This window comes from Lagopus leucura, unplaced genomic scaffold, assembly GCF_019238085.1.
Source record: "Lagopus leucura isolate 7727_CA_CO unplaced genomic scaffold, USGS_WTPT01 Super-Scaffold_73, whole genome shotgun sequence".
Taxonomy (NCBI): domain Eukaryota; kingdom Metazoa; phylum Chordata; class Aves; order Galliformes; family Phasianidae; genus Lagopus; species Lagopus leucura.
The window spans coordinates 85,917,917-85,935,654 of NW_024962252.1; the positions used below are offsets into that span (position 1 = coordinate 85,917,917).

General features: G+C 41.7%; 1 protein-coding gene across 3 annotated transcripts in view; it reads right to left on the minus strand.

Moving 5' to 3' along the window:
- TP53BP2 (tumor protein p53 binding protein 2) overlaps positions 1-17,738 on the minus strand; it is a 41,338-nt gene that overhangs the window by 17,539 nt on the left and 6,061 nt on the right. Inside the window, exons 1-5 of one of the 3 annotated variants that reach the window (XM_042895200.1) lie at positions 11,348-11,366; positions 6,313-6,460; positions 2,881-2,994; positions 2,216-2,295; positions 1,156-1,257 (exon numbers count right to left, since the gene is read on the minus strand). In XM_042895200.1, coding sequence (XP_042751134.1) covers positions 1,156-1,257; positions 2,216-2,295; positions 2,881-2,994; positions 6,313-6,460 — 444 coding nt within the window. In that variant the 5' untranslated portion in view covers positions 11,348-11,366. Of the gene's footprint in view, positions 1-1,155; positions 1,258-2,215; positions 2,296-2,880; positions 2,995-5,589; positions 6,237-6,312; positions 6,461-11,347; positions 11,367-17,738 lie in introns of those variants that run through there. The other 2 variants (XM_042895199.1, XM_042895201.1) reach the window with 2 other exon arrangements.

A 17,738-nucleotide genomic window follows, 5' to 3' on the forward strand; every position in this document is an offset into this window, starting at 1 on the left:
TGTAGGGAACCTGCTTTGGCAGGGGGGTTGGACTCAATGATCTCTGGAGGTCCCTTCCAACCCCTACACTTCTGTGATTCTGTGAAAGGCATCTTAGATGATAAACTGTACATCAGGATACCCACAAGGCTACTCTGCCGCCAACTGCAGCAAGACACCTACCTAATGGACAGGATGCAGACAAACTCTTAACTTTTTAAGTCTTGTATGACTCCCCTTACAGTAAATATATGAATTTTTCCTATTTGGGGCTCTCTGTATATGGTAACCACAGTGTCAGTGCTTATAAGACCTTGTAAGACCAACGTCTATTACTGTTACTTATTAGTGAATCAGTCAAGTGAAGAAGGGCTTCTGAGAGAGGAAGAGTAGTAAGACAGGAGCCTCAGAGCAGCCTTCCTCCTCAGCAAAGCACACTCTGCAGGGCTTTGGGAACTAATCCAATCAGAGTCAAACCCTCCTCAGGTTGGGCTCATGCATAAAGACTCTCTGCCAACAGCAGTGTTGTCAGTGGTGTTTTCAAGAGCAGTGCATAACAACAACGCTGAAGTCAAACAAAAAAAATCCATGCTACCATTCTGCAGATGTGTCAGAACATTTTTTCTCCTAAACAATTCAGGAGCACCCAGCACCCGTCATTAGCTTTCCTGTACTATTCAATAAACATTTTATAAGTCACTGTCCTAGTTACTTCATCACATGAAGGCAATCTTTTTCAGGCAGCTGCCCCAGGAAACCAGGCACACTGAACTCTACCAGTAGAAAGCAAGATATCATTACAGGACAGCATTATGTCTAGAGACAAAAGCATTGCTCACTGATCAAACCGGTGAATGGCTGGTCACCACACAGAGCACAAAGAGGGCTGGCACAGACATCAGAATAAATGACAACATTAACACTATATGCTCTATCCTTTTAGTAAGCTATAGGGTCACTGCTATCACCAGTACTATTTTAGTGCTTTACTACTAGAAACGTGTATAAGCTGACTTACAAATTTAAGAAGCAGCAGCTAAGGGAGTTCTCTGTTTGAGAGATGAGGGATGAAATAAATAAAAGAAGAAAAACACACACAAATCCCTAGCGCTTCTTCCGTCTCATAACTCCTACCATCTATGCTCCCAGTTGTAGACAGTTTTCTTCCAAGCTCACCTTGTTAGCCAGCATTTGTTGTTGAGCCTCAATTTGTTGCTGCTGGCGTGATGCCATTTCCTGAAGTTCAGCCAGTGTCATATCCATCCTTGGTGCACTGACCTGCCAATGAAAACCCAAAGCATTTGAATACTAGAATTTCTAATTTGGCTAGCGTGCAATGCAGTATAGCTACTGCAGAAAACTACGATTAAAATCTTTAAAACTGATGAAAACAGAATATTCAATAATTGGAAAGAAATAACATTTTTCTATGTTAAAGGACATGACTACTTGGAAGTCTGTACGGATGCATACCCCAACCCAGCAACATGTGCAACTAAAATTTCTTGAAAAATTGATATTTCTAGCAAAATCCCAGTGGCATTTTAAAGTGACATTTCAGAGCCCTTTATAATTAAGCTCAGCATGGATCAGCTTTGACTGACTGAGCCCAGAATGCCCAGCTCATGACAAAGCAGATTAGTGGTTGTACATTTATCAATGCTATTCAAAGTATTTCAACATAAATTGAATAGAAAATTTAAAGAAAGAAGGAAACCAAAGGTAGCTATTAAATAAAACTATTTTACATTAGTTATCTGTTTGCATCCTTCCTGAATCTAGATTTAATCCTATATTCATATTTACATCTTCTGAAGCAAGAAGAAATAACATACAATGGATTAAATTCCAAGATGCTAACTGGTCTCAACTTGAAAACTGGAACTAAAAGCAGGCTACTACTCTGACATCAAACTGAACGTGGAAAGAATTCATCAATGAACTGAAGAAAAAGGAGACAAAATTTTGGATGGGAGTAGAGGAGGGAAAGCAACACTGATTTTTCTTTCTTTCTCTGTGATCCTTGGTACAAACGCATGGCAAATAACAGGCCTTGTTGGAAACTTAAGAACTGAAAATAAGAGTGATAATTGTTAGAGACCCTGTGCCTATTTTAGAGCAGACCTGAGAAATTTCACCAGAAACACCTCTTAGCTTCCAGGGTAGAATTTGCACAAGCTTCTCAGAAGAAAGGAAGCCTGTTTTTACTACACTGGCCAATACACCAAAAACTTACTCCATTCTCCATTCTTCGATCACTGGACACTTTCACACCATTTCTTTTTAAGACTGGATCTTGAGACCTCGGTCCAGTCCCTAGACAGAAATACAGGATAACACAGATGGTAAGATATTTTGGGATTTTTCTTACTTCTTCAGACATAGCATTCAATACTAAAGAAGAAACAACTTCTTGTTTATAACCTGAATGAACTCTACCTTTTGCCAATTACTATCCAGATGGAACATACTAATCTCACATAATAAAAGGCATCACCAGACAGCAGTTTGGTTACTAAATGCAACAGAAAAGATCACAATTTCTGCACTTTAAGAGACTAATCACACATCTCTAGATATTCAACTCTAGCTGATACATTTAGCACAGATGCTGTGGTCATGCTGAGCTCTAGAAAAGCTGCTAATGTTTCCATTCAGATTTGATATTTTCACACCAGATACAGGAAGATAAAGTCTTCACTAAAAATGAAAAAGGAGAGTGAGTAGCAAGTGCAGTTTTCTGTTATTAGCATTCCCTCCACATAAGAAAGTAAAGGTCAGACCAAAAAGATCTGCAATACCATACTGGTTACCAGTAGTAGTGTGTAATATGTGCGTGTTGTTTCCTTAACCTTGAGGAATTAAAGAAAACTCACTTTAGCAGCTATGACCAACACCTACCTGATTCCCGGCAGGGAGAGCGTTCGTGCCTAAGAAAGAAACGAACTTCACCTCTCTGCATCCCAAAGCGCTGCAAAATATCCAGCATCCGTTCATTATCAGCTATAGGCCGTTCTGAAAAGGTAAAAAGACAGTTTACAATCACATTGCCATATAGCTCAGAGATGTAACAAAACTACTCATCCATCACCTATCAAATGCTGTTATCGTCAAGGTGCAGCATGCAGACCTAACTCTTGCCCTCGCCCAATGCCTTTCTACTTTTTCCATAAGCTCTGCACTACCCCTTGCTTCAGAATGTGAGCCAACACCTCGGAAAAGCTGACAGAGCCCTTCAGAAGTCAAACAGAAGGAAAAGCTGAAGGCCCCATCACAGCCCAAGGAAACACAAACAGGCAGTTTAGAGCTTTTAGCTGGAGCACCTTAGTTTTGCATTTGCAAATCACAGTACCAACTCACCATCATAGGAACAGAACTGCTGGATCTGTTCACCACTCCTGTGGTACCTCAGAATAACTCAATGACCTATCATTCCCAACCCTCAAAGGCTCTTTACCCCCAAATTCCTACAAGGATCCCTTCAGTTTATGAGAAAGTGAGAAGTGACTCCAGACAGAACCTGCTATTTGTTTTCAGACAATTAAGATGAAGTTTAAGAAAAATGCACATGTTCAACTGAATTGTTGTTCCTGCATCTGCTCTCAAGTTCAGGATTCAGCCTTGTCTCTAATTTTAACACTTACTCTTTGCCTTCTGATACTACAAAAACCCAATGGAAGCCTGAGCCTACTGCCTTTATTTAGTAGTACTCTTGTTTTTCCTTATTACTGCTCTTCCAAATTCTACACATTTCATAGCTAGGCACTCACAGGCTGGATATAATCAGAATTGTTTACTGTCCTTAATCTTTACTGGAAAGCAATTAATTTTGTTATTCTAAATACATTAACACACATCTTTATGCCTCTGTTAAAAGTGATTGCAGCTATGCAGTTAATACATTGTAAGTAATCAATTTTATGTAGTTAGGACACGATCACAGTATCTTATGACAATATCTGAGGCTCACAATCAAGTTAGATCCATTTGCACACAGTGCCAGATGAACAAGTATTACCCATCAAGAGGAAGGAGGTAAACAGACAAAGACTGAAATTAAACACCACCAGTTTGGTTTGTCCCAACAATGGCTTTGTTGGATATTTCCTTTCATTGTTTAGACAAGGAAAGAAAAAAAGAAATCAGTAGTTCATCCACATTCAGTGGAAAGTCTTTCAAAGTAACTGTCTCAATATGGAACAATCATTTCGGGGACAAAATTGATGGTGTTAAGAATAAACGTTTTCAGTCTGAAAAGAAGAGGAGCTACTAAAATGTTTTCAGCACATGAAAAGCCTTTTTTCAATATAAAAGGGTTTCTTTAAAATACTGCAGCTGTGCTCAAGCAATCTAGGAAGGAAAATTTCTGGAGTCACTGTCAAAAGAGATTAGCTTTACAGAATAAGCAAGTAGGTCACTGTTACAGAAAAAGCAGCCTCTTAGCAGTTACTTGTCTAGACAGCTAAAAAAGCTCCTCATCTGCTAAACCTTCATTAAAAAAAAAAAAAAACCAACAGTATGACTGACAAATTTCCATCTTAAGAATATAGCAGTCTCATAACACAGCTTTGTAGCAGCAAGGCAGTACTTCAACTGAAACTATCAAGAGAGATAGAGGTAGAAGGCACTCTACCCAAGGATTCAGTATCACTCAGTGACTTCAAAAGGAAGGTCAACGGGATCTCCAAACATAAAACAAAGCTATATTTGAAAAGCTCAAGAACTAAAGACAAACTATCAGACCTCAGTTTTTATTCTCCATCTCCTAAAGAGGGAAGAAAAAAAAAAGGGGAAAAAAAGAAAAAACAGCCTTTACAGATACACTTTTGGCTGCTTTCTGTACTCAAGATAGCCATCTAACAGAATTCTGACAGTAACAGAAAGATCAAGAAGCTTGCCCTGATACTCATCAAATTTCAAGCAAAACTGGGAGGACAGGGAGAGCAGTAAGCCTGCCCCCATTCAGGGAGCAGAGTGCCTCAAGCTCACTTGCAGCAATGTTTCAAAGTATGTTTAATATGGTCTGACAACAGAGGCTTAAATTCCTGAGCAAGCGTCAGGAAGGGAAAGAGAGACAAGCTATCTCAGAAGGATCTTAGTAACTGAAGTCCAAGCACTCATTTTTCAACATTCATCTTCTGTTTCTGCCTCAGAAGGATGGTTGGCATGTGCCATGTTTATTTTAAAATCAAGTTTAACTTGCTTGCTGTAATAGAAACCATGGGGTGTCTTGGAAAACAAGACAGTGAACTTTACCTTCTTTTGTTTTAGATGTAAGCAAAGTTAAGAGCATCCCAATCCTCTCAAAAAAATCCAAAATATACATGAAAACATTGTTTTGCAAAGGGTTGCTAATAGATGGTATACAGATGCTTAAAAGAAGGATATGCTTTTATCAGAACAACATGCATTTGCTTCTTCCAGTACCCAAGTCACTTAATAGCATGTGATTTAAGACAACTGCATTTTTTGTTTAGAAGTACAATTTGAAACTGTGTGCAAACACACACACACTGGTGCTTGTACATAGTAGTATATAATTAGTAAACATGACAGGGTCCACGAAGGGAAGAACAATTTAGTTTCCCAAATGATCGCCAATATTTTTACCTTATCAACAAATAATAGGGTCTTTGGTCTTCTGAGAATAAACTGCCACTAACCATGAGAATAGGCTCTGCAAATAGTAATCTCAGAAAAAAATGGACACAGGACATAAGAGTTGCTTCCCATTTATACCACTAAAAGTTAGCCATACTTCAGCTTTTGATCTGTTTGTTGACATGTTCTCCAGTCTCAGAGTACTGGAAGGTTATGGAGTTTTGAACTTGTCCCTGTCCCACCTCATTCCTCTCACCCACTATATACCTTTGTTTAGAACCATCTAGTATCAGATGGCTCCGGCTACTTCTGGTAACATTCCTCCCCTCCCAGACTCTATTAATGAATGACAAAGGCAACAGCCAAACAAGGAAGTTTGCAATTCAAGCAATTGAAAGTAGATAAGGGATTTAAGAAGGCTGTTCCTCAGAACTACTTACCACTTCAAAAACCCCACACAAGCCACTTGGAAGAGAAGGAAAGCAACTCCCCTACAACCTTCCAAGACTCATTCGAGCTGGAGAAGAGCTGCAGACGCATAAGAAAATTTGCATGCTTGACTCTTTTTTTTTTTTTCCTCCGCACTTTTAATAGTTTGTTGCATGCCTGCACCTTCCTATGGATGCAATTTTATACAGCAATTCTGATAAAGAGTTTAACAAAAACATAAGACAGAAATTCCGTAGGGGGAGGACTGTGTCCATCAGGTCACTGTGCTGAAGTCTAACCTACCTGAACCACACCACACCTCAGCCAGGTGGCACTCACTCTCACCAGGCTCCTTGCACAGCTCCACCACATCTCTGCATGTTGTCTCAGGGGTGACTGGCACCTCGGTGAAGTGCTGTTCATTGTTACTGAGGTACACTGTCAGAAACATCTGGAAAAGACAAAGACAACAGGACATGCTTACTTCAGATCACAAAGACAGACTGTACACTGAAGGCACAAATCTTATTTCTCACATTATTTTCCATATAATAGGACCATTCACCATTAACTACTGTGTACACTGATTTTCAAAACAAACCCAGATTTCCTTTAAAGGTATAAACCAGTGAGATGCTACAGAAGTAATCCTCTGAATTACTGGAGGATTGTTTGTTTTTCAAATCTGGACATATAGATCCTTCCTTCTCTCCTAAGTGATGTGCCAGAACTCCTCACACCATACTTACACACTGCACTCAGCTGACACAGCAGAACAGTCACCTAGAATTCACAGATATTCTCTATCATGGAAAAACAAGGGGAGAAACAGATGTAGAAGACCGGAATTTAGTACGGAGGAAGCAGAACATTTGCACTTAGCACTGTAGTTTCTCACACAATACAAGCTGACTTGCCATTAGGCAACTAGGATGCATTAAGATGAATGTAAGGTCTCCCCCAAACCACCATCAGGAGGAAAGAGACTATTTTACTCAGCTTTTTTGTCACAGCTATAGATGGATCTTTGATTATTACTCTGCAGGAACACCCCACACAACTGTGCTGCCTCTCTAAAGCCATCATGTTGGAACATGCTGCTCAGAGAAGTTTTGGATAGCCCATCCCCTGGAGGCACTCAAGTCTAAGCTGGATGGGGCCCCAGGCAGCCCAAACTGGTGGGGGGCAGCCCTGCCCACAGAGCAGCCTGGAACTAGATAATCTCTAAGGTCCCCTTCAAACTAAACCATTCTATAATGCCATGCTGTGCATAGGGCCAGAGCCACACTGCAGGCCTGCAGGTGGGATCAGCTAACCACACACGCCTATTAGATGGGGAAGGCTGACAACTGCTGTGCTGTAAACAGCACAGCACGCTGAAGTACTGACCTAAATTAGGAGACAAAGCTTTCCAAACAGCACCTCCATATGCTGCTGGCATCTCATTATTGCACACTTGCTTTACGTTTAGCATTTCTCGAGGCTGACAGTGAGGGATGTCATACGCAACCAGGTAAAAATACTATTTAATCACAAAAACTGTGGCAGAAAAGTATAGATAAAAATCAGACTCTCAAACAGCTTTAGAGCAAGGTTATATAGGAACACAAGACACAAACTCTTCACATTTAATGCTGCATAATCTTGTACTCATCTAACTAAATTGCACAGGTGGTATGTCAGCAGTAAGATTTGTTAGTTTTAAAAGATGAGCTCATAGAGAGGAATTAAGAGCAAGTTATACAAAAACATGGTATTGCACACAAAGCAGACCTAATTTGACCCTAGCAGGGCTGTTCACTCTTCAGTGTGCCTGTTTATCTCCAGTCCTTAATCCTCAGGATTTACAGACACAGACAGCTACACAGGAAGGATCACGAGTTGTGGTTTCTATCCACAATGCTCAAGATAATTACTAACACATTAGGCTGAGAGCACTCAAACCTGTTGAGCAGGGGACGTTTCTGAGAGTTAGTGGTATCTGCATTAAATCTGTCCCCATGTTCTAGGAACTGGGGATGGGGGGAAACATCACTCCCTACAAATTACCTAAAAACACGTCCGCACAATTGAGGTGACCTACACAGTTACCTCCTTCCACTTTCCCTGAGCTCCAAGGACAATTTCAAGACCACTTGGAAGTCCTCCAAGCACTGGCACATGCTGCCCAGAGAGGCTGTGGAGCTTCCTCCTTGGAGATCTCCAAAAGCTTCCTGGACGTGGGCCTGGGCAGCCTGTACTGAGCGTCCCTGCTTGAGCAGGGGTTGGACCTGACAGACCCAGAGATCTCTGCCAGCCTCAACCACCCTGTACTAAAAGATGTGCTAAAGTAAAGGGAAGAAAAATCTCAGATCTTATACTTCCTTTTACAGACAGCACCCAGACAGACAGTGTCTGACAATACCTGACAATTCCATATAGCCTTGGATTACATCTTTTCACTCTTTTAAATTTTGAAGGATTGAGTTTTAGGAATGCTCAGCATGTATAGCTGAGAACTTTTAGTTAGAGATCTTACTCTGGCTAAAATTCTGAACTAAGAATCCCCCAACCCACTTTTCCCCTCAAGACATTACTCACTGTTTGTAAGTGCTGAAAAGCTTTACAATGTAGAAACATCCCAGTAATGCAGCATACTCGCAGGAAACCAGAGGCATGTTGCAAAAGGAACAGAGCAGCTCCCTTTAAAGTCACATCACAGATTTCAGCTGACTCTGCTACAGCTCAGAAAATAAAATTTTGCAGTTACAGAGCCACCAAATGAGGCAGTTCGATCGGGTGCAGCAAGGGCACAGTGATGACCAAGGGCACACAAACTAAAGCAAGGGATCATTTTTGCAAGGAATGGCTGTGATGAATGACTTACAAGCAAAAGTACCAGACATAAAGGAGGTCTTAAAAAAGCCTGTCACACAAATGTAAGAAAATCCAAAGTGGTACAAACTAAAACTTGCGTCCTCCCAGCACGTAATGTGTTATTTTGTTCCAACCTGTGTTATCCGTGCATCACTCCAAATACAGCCACTAAGTCTGGACTGTAACACACCCAGGACCAGGAAGAGAAAAGCAACCAAAATAAAGGAGGACATAAGAAAGCATCAATTAAAGCGAGTCACACCCCACCTTACTCCTCCTCTCCTGTACATCTGTCCTAAATAGCCTAACATCTGCCTGCACATCTGACCCACACGCTGTTAAACTCATCAACAGGATCATCTCATACAATTGCACCAGCATCACATACAGCCTAACTTATTTGCAGGTGTTGAGGTCTGTTTTCAACTTGAACCAAAACATTTAAGGATAGCTCTACAGAAACATTAGACCATGACCATATTAAAAACAACAAAAAAAACAAACAGGTTTCAAAACTACTTGGAATACAAGTTGGAACAAACACGTTAGAATTTACATCTTTATAAAAAGACACCATTTTATATCAACAACCAGCTTTAGTAAGAAGAGCTCAACTATTGATTAAAATGGGGGAGAAAAATATTTTTCTCTTCAGCTTTGACAGTGCTTCTGTAAGAAGCAGAGATCTCATGCTATAAAACTGATACCACACATCTTAAGTATTAGAAGGCTGTTAAGTTGTATGCTTCCTAATTAATACAATAATAATAATCAATTATATTAATAAGTTTCAGCCGCAGCAGTAATTCTCAGGATGAGTGAATTCAGTGGAAAACTTGATTATTCTGCATGATACAGTTTAAAACACTGAATTCCTGAAGCTACTTTAGTTCAAAGTTTGAGAGGATAAGCATAGTTTTTCTTTCTACCCCTCCCTCCCCCCAAACAGTCTCTAGCCAAAGATCTAATTCACATCATTAAACTTCAACAACAGACAACAATCTTCCAGGGAAAGTAGCTTATGAAATATTACATCCAAGAAGGGAGTTTCTTAAGAATACTAACTTACCCGTCTTTTTCAGTACTTCCTCAACTCCTAACCTCACGCAGTCCTTTCCTGCAAACCACACAATATACAATACGAACTGCAGCATCTACTCATGAACTATTTTTCATCTTCAAAGCATTCTACAACCAGGAAGCCGTGACAAAAGCAAGCAGTTTCCGACTTTACAGACTGGGAGACTGAAGCAAAGCAGGCAGTGACAGAAACAACACAATTTACTCATCAAACAAGCATACAACCTCCTGAAATCATGATTCATTACCTTGCATTAGAACTAATAATATAATTGTACGCCACATTCTATATTGTGTGTTTTAGAGTGAACACTACTGTTCTTGAATCACACAATACTCATGTTGTTGGCTGTTTGGTTTGCTTCCATAGCACAGCTAAATAATGGTTTTGGCTTGCATAACAAATTTTCTTAGATACCAATTTTTAAGGAAGTGTTTAAAGTCACTGTTAAGATTAACAAAGTAATGCTTTGCAGTTGTATTCCTTCTCTTGTTACCCGAGTAACACCTACTGACGTAGGCTGCAAAGGGTTCAAGATAGGTAATATATTTTCCTGCCACACGGACAGCATGCACACCTGATTTGCTGTATAGACAAGCTTCCAAGAAGGAGCTCACTGCATGCCCTTCAATGACTTCTCCACAGAACACGGTTACACAGCAGCAGTACGCTTCTATTCTGAAAAGCCATTGTTTCAAATGAGAAATAGCTTTTTTGGAACAGTGCGTGGGACGGAGAGAAATTACAACAACACAATTTAGATCCCAAAACTAAAACATTTTAAGAAGTTAATTTTAGCACCACACAATTTTTATAATGAATAGATCAACTATCAAATTTTAAGTACAGATGACAGAAATAACTGATTCCACCCACAGACTCAATAGCGAAAGTTTTAACAACGAGGGATTTTTTTCCCAGTAAGTACAAAAATCCTTCAAACAGTTTTAAAAGGAAGCAGCTTACCTAGTAGGAGCACTGACGCTGCACCTTCCTAGACAGCCATAAAGAAATCAGATACTAAAATAGATATTTTTGCTGACTTGATGCAACTTCTTAAAAAAAAGAGAAGACAGCCTGCGCGATGGCAGATTTTCACGTTCTAATAAACAGCATTTGAAACTGGTACATGGTTACAATAAAAGTTAAGACTTGTAAAGTGTACCTTAATAAAGTAAATTAGCGACCCTATCATATGAAGTCCCTCAGAAGCTTACAATAGTCCTTCCATAGGCAACACACTCACTTATTGTACCTGCAGATTAAGGGAAGCAAAAGATTATATAATAGACTTACTAGAAGACAGGCACACGGGATGATTACTAACCCTGATTTTTTTTCATATTCAGCTGTTCAATAAAGCTGCGTTGAAACAGAAACGAAGTGAAGTTTAATGTTTACCTATAGCCACACCCAAATACATGGAGTGAGGTTCCTCCTGTCTCATCTGCAGCGCACACTACTCCGTTTATATTGCACTGGCTCTTGGCCATAAGTGTGAGAAAGGAAGTTATGATGCAAGGTAGGTGGAGTACTGTAGGAAGCACCATAGAATTGTTCAAATTATTCCCAGTCTATATAAAGAACAGCCCTTTTTCCTTTCAATTGTATCACAAGAGAAAACAGAATTCGGCCTCTACTCTCAAAGGCATGGCAGTTTCTGCGTGTATAGATCATTTTTAAACACACAATCAACTGATCTTTGGTAAAGATGTCAGTTTTTCCAGCATTTAAAACATCTGTATGCATTTCTGGGCAGGAAAATGAGAATGGGAAACAGTAAAGAGGAAGCTTCTCCCCTCCCCCCCTTTTTTTTTTAATCCTCTACAGAATGAAAGCCATCTGCTTTTGGAATACAATAGTGCACTGGACAACAGCTATAGCACAAACCTCAGCCTTTGCCGTATTTCATCTCCCTATCAGGCACACATCTGAATCATCATTATGGGAATCTGAAGACTTGCAAGGAAAACAAAGTTCTGGCCAAGCACTGTCACCAGCTGCAGTTAATGGATGGTTTGTGACCCACCTACTTCACAGACAGCAGCTCCAAAGACAAAACTCAGGGCTCTGGATCAGGCCTACAGATGAGGAAGGTGCAATTTCAACCTTCCTGCCAAACTTAACAGAGTATCATCATTATCATCCTAGTTTAGCTGTATTGTTTTTCTAGAATCTGTCAGACATAACCTCATGACTGGTAAATAGAGGGTTCCTAACCTACATCCTCCTACTTCTGCAGGGTATTATGCACAAGGTCATTAAGAAAACATCTGTGTCAGCAAAGTCTTGTACTCTGCATCCAAGATGCATTTTTCTGACTTTTTTTTCTTCTGTCATCCTTAGACAAGAACAGAGCAGAAGTCCCCACATAGGCCAGACAGCCGAAAGGTCTGGGCAAACAATTATAATTGTGAATGTCAGATGAACACTGAAACTCAAAACTCAGGAGGTCAAGTCACCACACCACATATCACTGAAGGAAAAGAGTGTCTCAACTCAAGGGGAACTTTTAAAGCCACTTTCACACTGCAGGAATTCATCCCAACATCAGCCTTTGACAGAAGGAAATGCTGTAGAAAAAAAAAAAACACAAACAAACTGGCCCATACATTTTAAAAGAGAAGCAAAACTAGTTTCAATAACATACATAGGAAACCACAGCCTTTCACTGAGCACCCTCATTAACCAACACATCGTGTATAGCTGATTCTGTTCAGACCTGAATCCACACTTGGATTTATACCAATTTAGTTAAACAACTCTAGGAATTCAGGGTAAGCAAATCCTGACAACGTTCCTCACATTGTACCACACCACAGCATGCTCACAAGCCTCTTCCCATTACCATCTGTGCTTTGAAGTTCCTCTCCTTCCCACATTCCCTTCAAGTACTCATCCCCTTCCCCACTCAAAGCTTTCTCCCCACACCACTCCTTAAAGCCATCAGTCACACACTGTTCAACACTGCACAAAATCCCCACGCTAGCTGACTGAAGAGCCAGCCCTATGCAGTGATCCCATAGCCAGTGCTGCTGCCCTGTTTGGAGATGCTTCTCCTTGTAGAGTGAACGACAGGAAGGTCAAGTATTTGGAGACTTGTCCCTTGAGTCAGGCTCTCTCTGAACTATTCAGTGCTGTTATGAACACTTAGTACATAGGAAGAATATAATTTCCAGGCACGCACCACCACCTAATTGCTACAAAAGCTCCTACATTCTGCCTGATTCCTGTCAGCCCCACTGGCTTTACAGTCCAGCCCATTCCTCAGTGTCACGACACACGCTGCACCTCACAGAAGATCCTAAACACAGCATCCATGCATAACGAGCAGGGTTGTGAACTCAGACTTAAGCCTGAATCATCTCAATTTTCTGTATTTGCGTAAAACCCCAAAGGCAGTCTTTGTACTAAATAAACAAATAAAAAGAAACTAAGCTGCTCTTGTAGCTCTAGATATGCCCATGCTGGGAATAAGCATTCCTATTTTTTGAGCCTCCTGGACAGCTATAGACCCATGAGAAGACAACCCAAGTGCTACCTGTTAGGATGCTTGAGAGCTACTCCTCTCAAAACAGATCTTTAAAGAGCAAGTATATTCTTATGATGGAAAAAGCGAGCCTAGTAGCTCTGCTGGTAGCCAAAGAAGCAGGCTTCATACAAACATAGAGATAAACAAAGTTACACCTGCACCAGGGATGAAAGCATATTTAACAACCTACACCACAGCAGTGCAGGCTGTCACAGTGACCTGGCAGCTCTACCACCCACACCACACCGCCTGCAGGCTAAGGCACCAACACGTCCTCACACTTAAAAATACCAAGTTTCCACTCTTTCAGTCAACATGTAATGATCTTGCCAATGAAAAGACACTCAGCGTTCACACCCAGGAGGTTCTGTGCATCAGCCCACCAGGACATGCAGGTCAAACCCAATGTTTTGTCACACAACACGTGCCCGACCCACACACCTGGCTCACTTATTACCTTCTGCTTACCAGCAGCTCTGGGAGCACAGTATCAAAGCAGAAAGGAGGGATATTTGTAATGAGATAGTATCTCAAGCAGTTTTAAAAGAGAGCAATTGAGCTGAAGTTCTGTTGATTTCCTGTTGAAACAAAGCAAATTACGTAGCAAGGAGAAAGAGACACAGAACACTAGTTTACTCCAATCTCTGCAACTTCATAGAGAAGAGTGCCAAACACTTCTGAAAATACCACTCCTTCCATCACGTTAATCACTCCTCTAAGAAAACAACTGCCCACACCTGCGTCCTCCCTCCATGAAAGATCTCTGACAAACCCAGTGCTCATGACCTACAGAGGTGGGTCAGCAGCCACAGTTTGTAGCAACTGAAACAATGACGCATATTCAGGCACATGGGAAACATCTCCTTTATGCTAGGACTCCAGAACAAGCTGTCCAGCCATCCACTTCCACGACAAACAAAAAGAGAAATAAAGAAATTTCAGGTCCCACAGCACATTGGTCCGCATGTTTTACTGCTTTCAGAGTGAGCTCTGGCTTCCTACATACATACCTCCAGGAAGCAAAGGCTTCCTGCTGTATGAATTGCTCACTCTCACCAGAAAAAAATACATCCATGTCAGTCCAAGTTACTCCAACTTAAATAATGAGGATACCTGAAGATGGTAGAGAAATCCTCCCAAGACAACGTGGAACACAAGGAAAGCATGCAGCATCATAGAATCATAAGGTTGGGAAGGACTAGTCCAACCACCCTCCCATCACCATTGCTACCACAAGCTACTAAACCATATCTCGTAGCCCCTCATCCAGACCCTTCTTGAACACTGCCAGGGATGGTGACTCCACCACCTCCCTGGACAGGCCATCCCAGCATCTAACCACTCTCTGAGACAAAAAGTTTTTCCTTATCTCTAACCTCCTCTGGTATAACTTGCAGCCATTTCCTCAGGTCCTGTTTGTTGCCTGGGAAAAGAAGCCAAACCCTTCCTCATCACGACCTCCCTTCAGGAAGTTGTAGAGTGCAATGACGTCTCCCCTGAGCCTCCTCTTCTTCAGACTAAACAATCCCAACTCCCTCAGTTGCTCCTCATAAGATTTGTACTCCAGACCCCTCACCTGACTGCTACAGCTCAGCCCACCTAAATGGTGAACCGCCAGAGACAGCAGTCATGCCCTTCCCCACCAGGTCAGATTACATACACACGTGGCAAATCACTTCCATCACACAAGCTTTCTTGTTCCTTTCCTGCCTGTAGCATAGGTGGTTATTCCTCCAATCAGCCATCACCCAACTCCTTGCTAAATTCATTGGGAAGCTACAAGGGCACGTGGCTTGGGAGGAGGTGGGAATCAAAGGAACAAAGGCATCCATTTGAGCAGCATCCTACTATTAAATTAATTAGGTGTAACATCACACCATATCCTTACAGTAGGGCAGCCCTTTTCAATTTACCACCACTTGTGGGTGTGAATGCATTTCTGCTACGATGGAAGTATACTCTGAAGAATGATGTTCACTTGTTGAAGTCAGATGATTGCCAGCACACTGAAAGCAATCTGCCCATGGTAATGGAGGCTGACAACATTGCCACCAGCAGTGTCAAAGACAACCACAAGGAAGTGTCCATGCTTGGTGACTGTATCTGTTTTACAACAACTGAAGTTATTGTTCAAAGCCAAAAAGAACTTTTGTTCCACCACTTCTGGGCTGCAAACACACAGGAAATCATTAGGAATTGTACAGATACTGAATAACATTGCACTACAGTGGCATACATTCAACTGGCACAGAAGACACATTGAGCTTTTGCACCGCAACAGATGGATTGCTTTTATTTTGCAAGCAAAAAGAGAATGATGGGGGCTATTCCAGCATGGGAAACAATGGCTATTGGTCTAGTCAATCACATTATAAGAGGATACGTGCAACTTCCCTACTACAGTAGAACCAGGAGGAGAAACTCAGCCCTACCAATTCACCTGTTGTCCCACCAAACAGCCAGCTTGATCTAACCCATACTCCTGTAACAGAGCTTTGACATGCTTTACCTTTCATCAGCAACACTCAACTCCTGTACCAGGAGCTGCAGAAGGCTGGCAGACTGTGCAGCTGATCATTGTCTGACAGGTTTTATTTGAGTACCACATGCTCCCAGGGGCACTTTCTAGGCAGTACCAAGCTCTATACAGACAGCTAAGAAGTCAAGGAAGGGAGAGCAGTTCATCAGAGCAAAGCAGCTGGCCTGCTGAGTGGCTCTGCATGCTGTCGTAACCAAAATCACAACAGAGCTCCCCACAGACGGCTGTGTGTGAAATGGTGGCCATCGAGGTGATGTCACAGCTACTGGTACTGACATAAACAGAGAAAAGAGAAGTTTGATTAAATCAACATTTGTATTTGGCACGATTCCTCAACATGTTTCTTTTGCCTCAAAAATCACAGAAAACACTCCCCTCAGCCCACTTCTATTTGGCCAGTCACTCAGCTTCCCTGAAGGCAGAATACATTTTCTCTTCCCAACCTCAACATTGGCTGCTTTCAAGAGAAGCACCCTAAGTAATACTAGTTTTGTGCAATGCTAGGAAACCACACTGCAGAAAGGCCTCATGGGCCGGACATATGTATGATAGCACAGGAACAATGCTGCAGAGGCAGGAGGTATGCAGTGCTGTTTCCATAGCTTCCCTGCACAAACCTTACATGTAGTAAGGTCTGTTCTCAGAAAGCTGCAAGACACATCGTGGGTTTACAAGGGAGGGGGGAGGGAAGGCAGGCCAGGGAGGTAGCACTCATAAGAAAGGCAAAACTAGAGAGTCCAAAGGAGAACTATGAAAATGGAGAAGGGTCTGTAAGGAAAGGAGTGTGAGGAGTGGCTGAGAGCCCTGGGATTGCTCAGCCCAGAGCACAGGAGCTGAGCCAGTGCTGCTTTGCCATTTTTGGTATCTCAGAAGAAAGCTTCATGGGACTCTCCAAGTGGTCTGGAGTGTTTCACCTGGCTCCTGCACAACCTGCTCTTTCCCTGCCCTGGCCCTTCTTTTGCAGGCAGAAATCATCCACATTCTCTCCTAAGCCAGACAGGCTTTCCTGTAACACTTAATTATGTTGAGAGGCAAGCTGTGGGAATCCCATCCCTGAGAGGATCTTCCCAGCCTCAGGGTGCTCCAAGTCTCTGACTTCCCCAGAGAAGGCAGGGCAGGAGCTACAGATCACTGCTCTGCATGACCCAGATACCAGTCTGGGTAAGGTTTTGCATTCGGGGGAGTACACTCGTGTGGGATGAGAGCAGAGAGAGAGGGGGGTTTGGATACAGACCAAGTCACCACTTCGAAACAGCAAGGAAACTATCCCTGATTTATAGCTATACACAGATATGCCAGGAGCAGCTGAAGAACAGCCTCAGCTACAGTTATTAGGATCCTTTTTTGGATGTTTTTGTATGGTTTGTTGGCTCAGTTTGCTCAACTTCAGCTTTCGTAAGAGGGATGCTCTGCATCAGTACCTGTGTGTGGCCTCCCAGCTCATGATTCACACTGCAGCACACAGGCAGCTCAGTACAGTGTAAGACTCAAGTGGCATAACAACAACAAAATTAAAAAAAAACCTGAAGATTTAAGAAAATATGATCTCCTTCTTTAAAAAAAAAAAAAAAAAAAAACCAGAAACTTAAGGTAAGAAAAATATACAACTCCTGGGACTCTGCCTTAGCTTTCAATTTGAAGAAACAATGGGATTTAGCACTTCACTACAATTGAGGGAAACTAGTAATCTAAGCCAAGATCTAAATTGCTCCTTAAGCAGT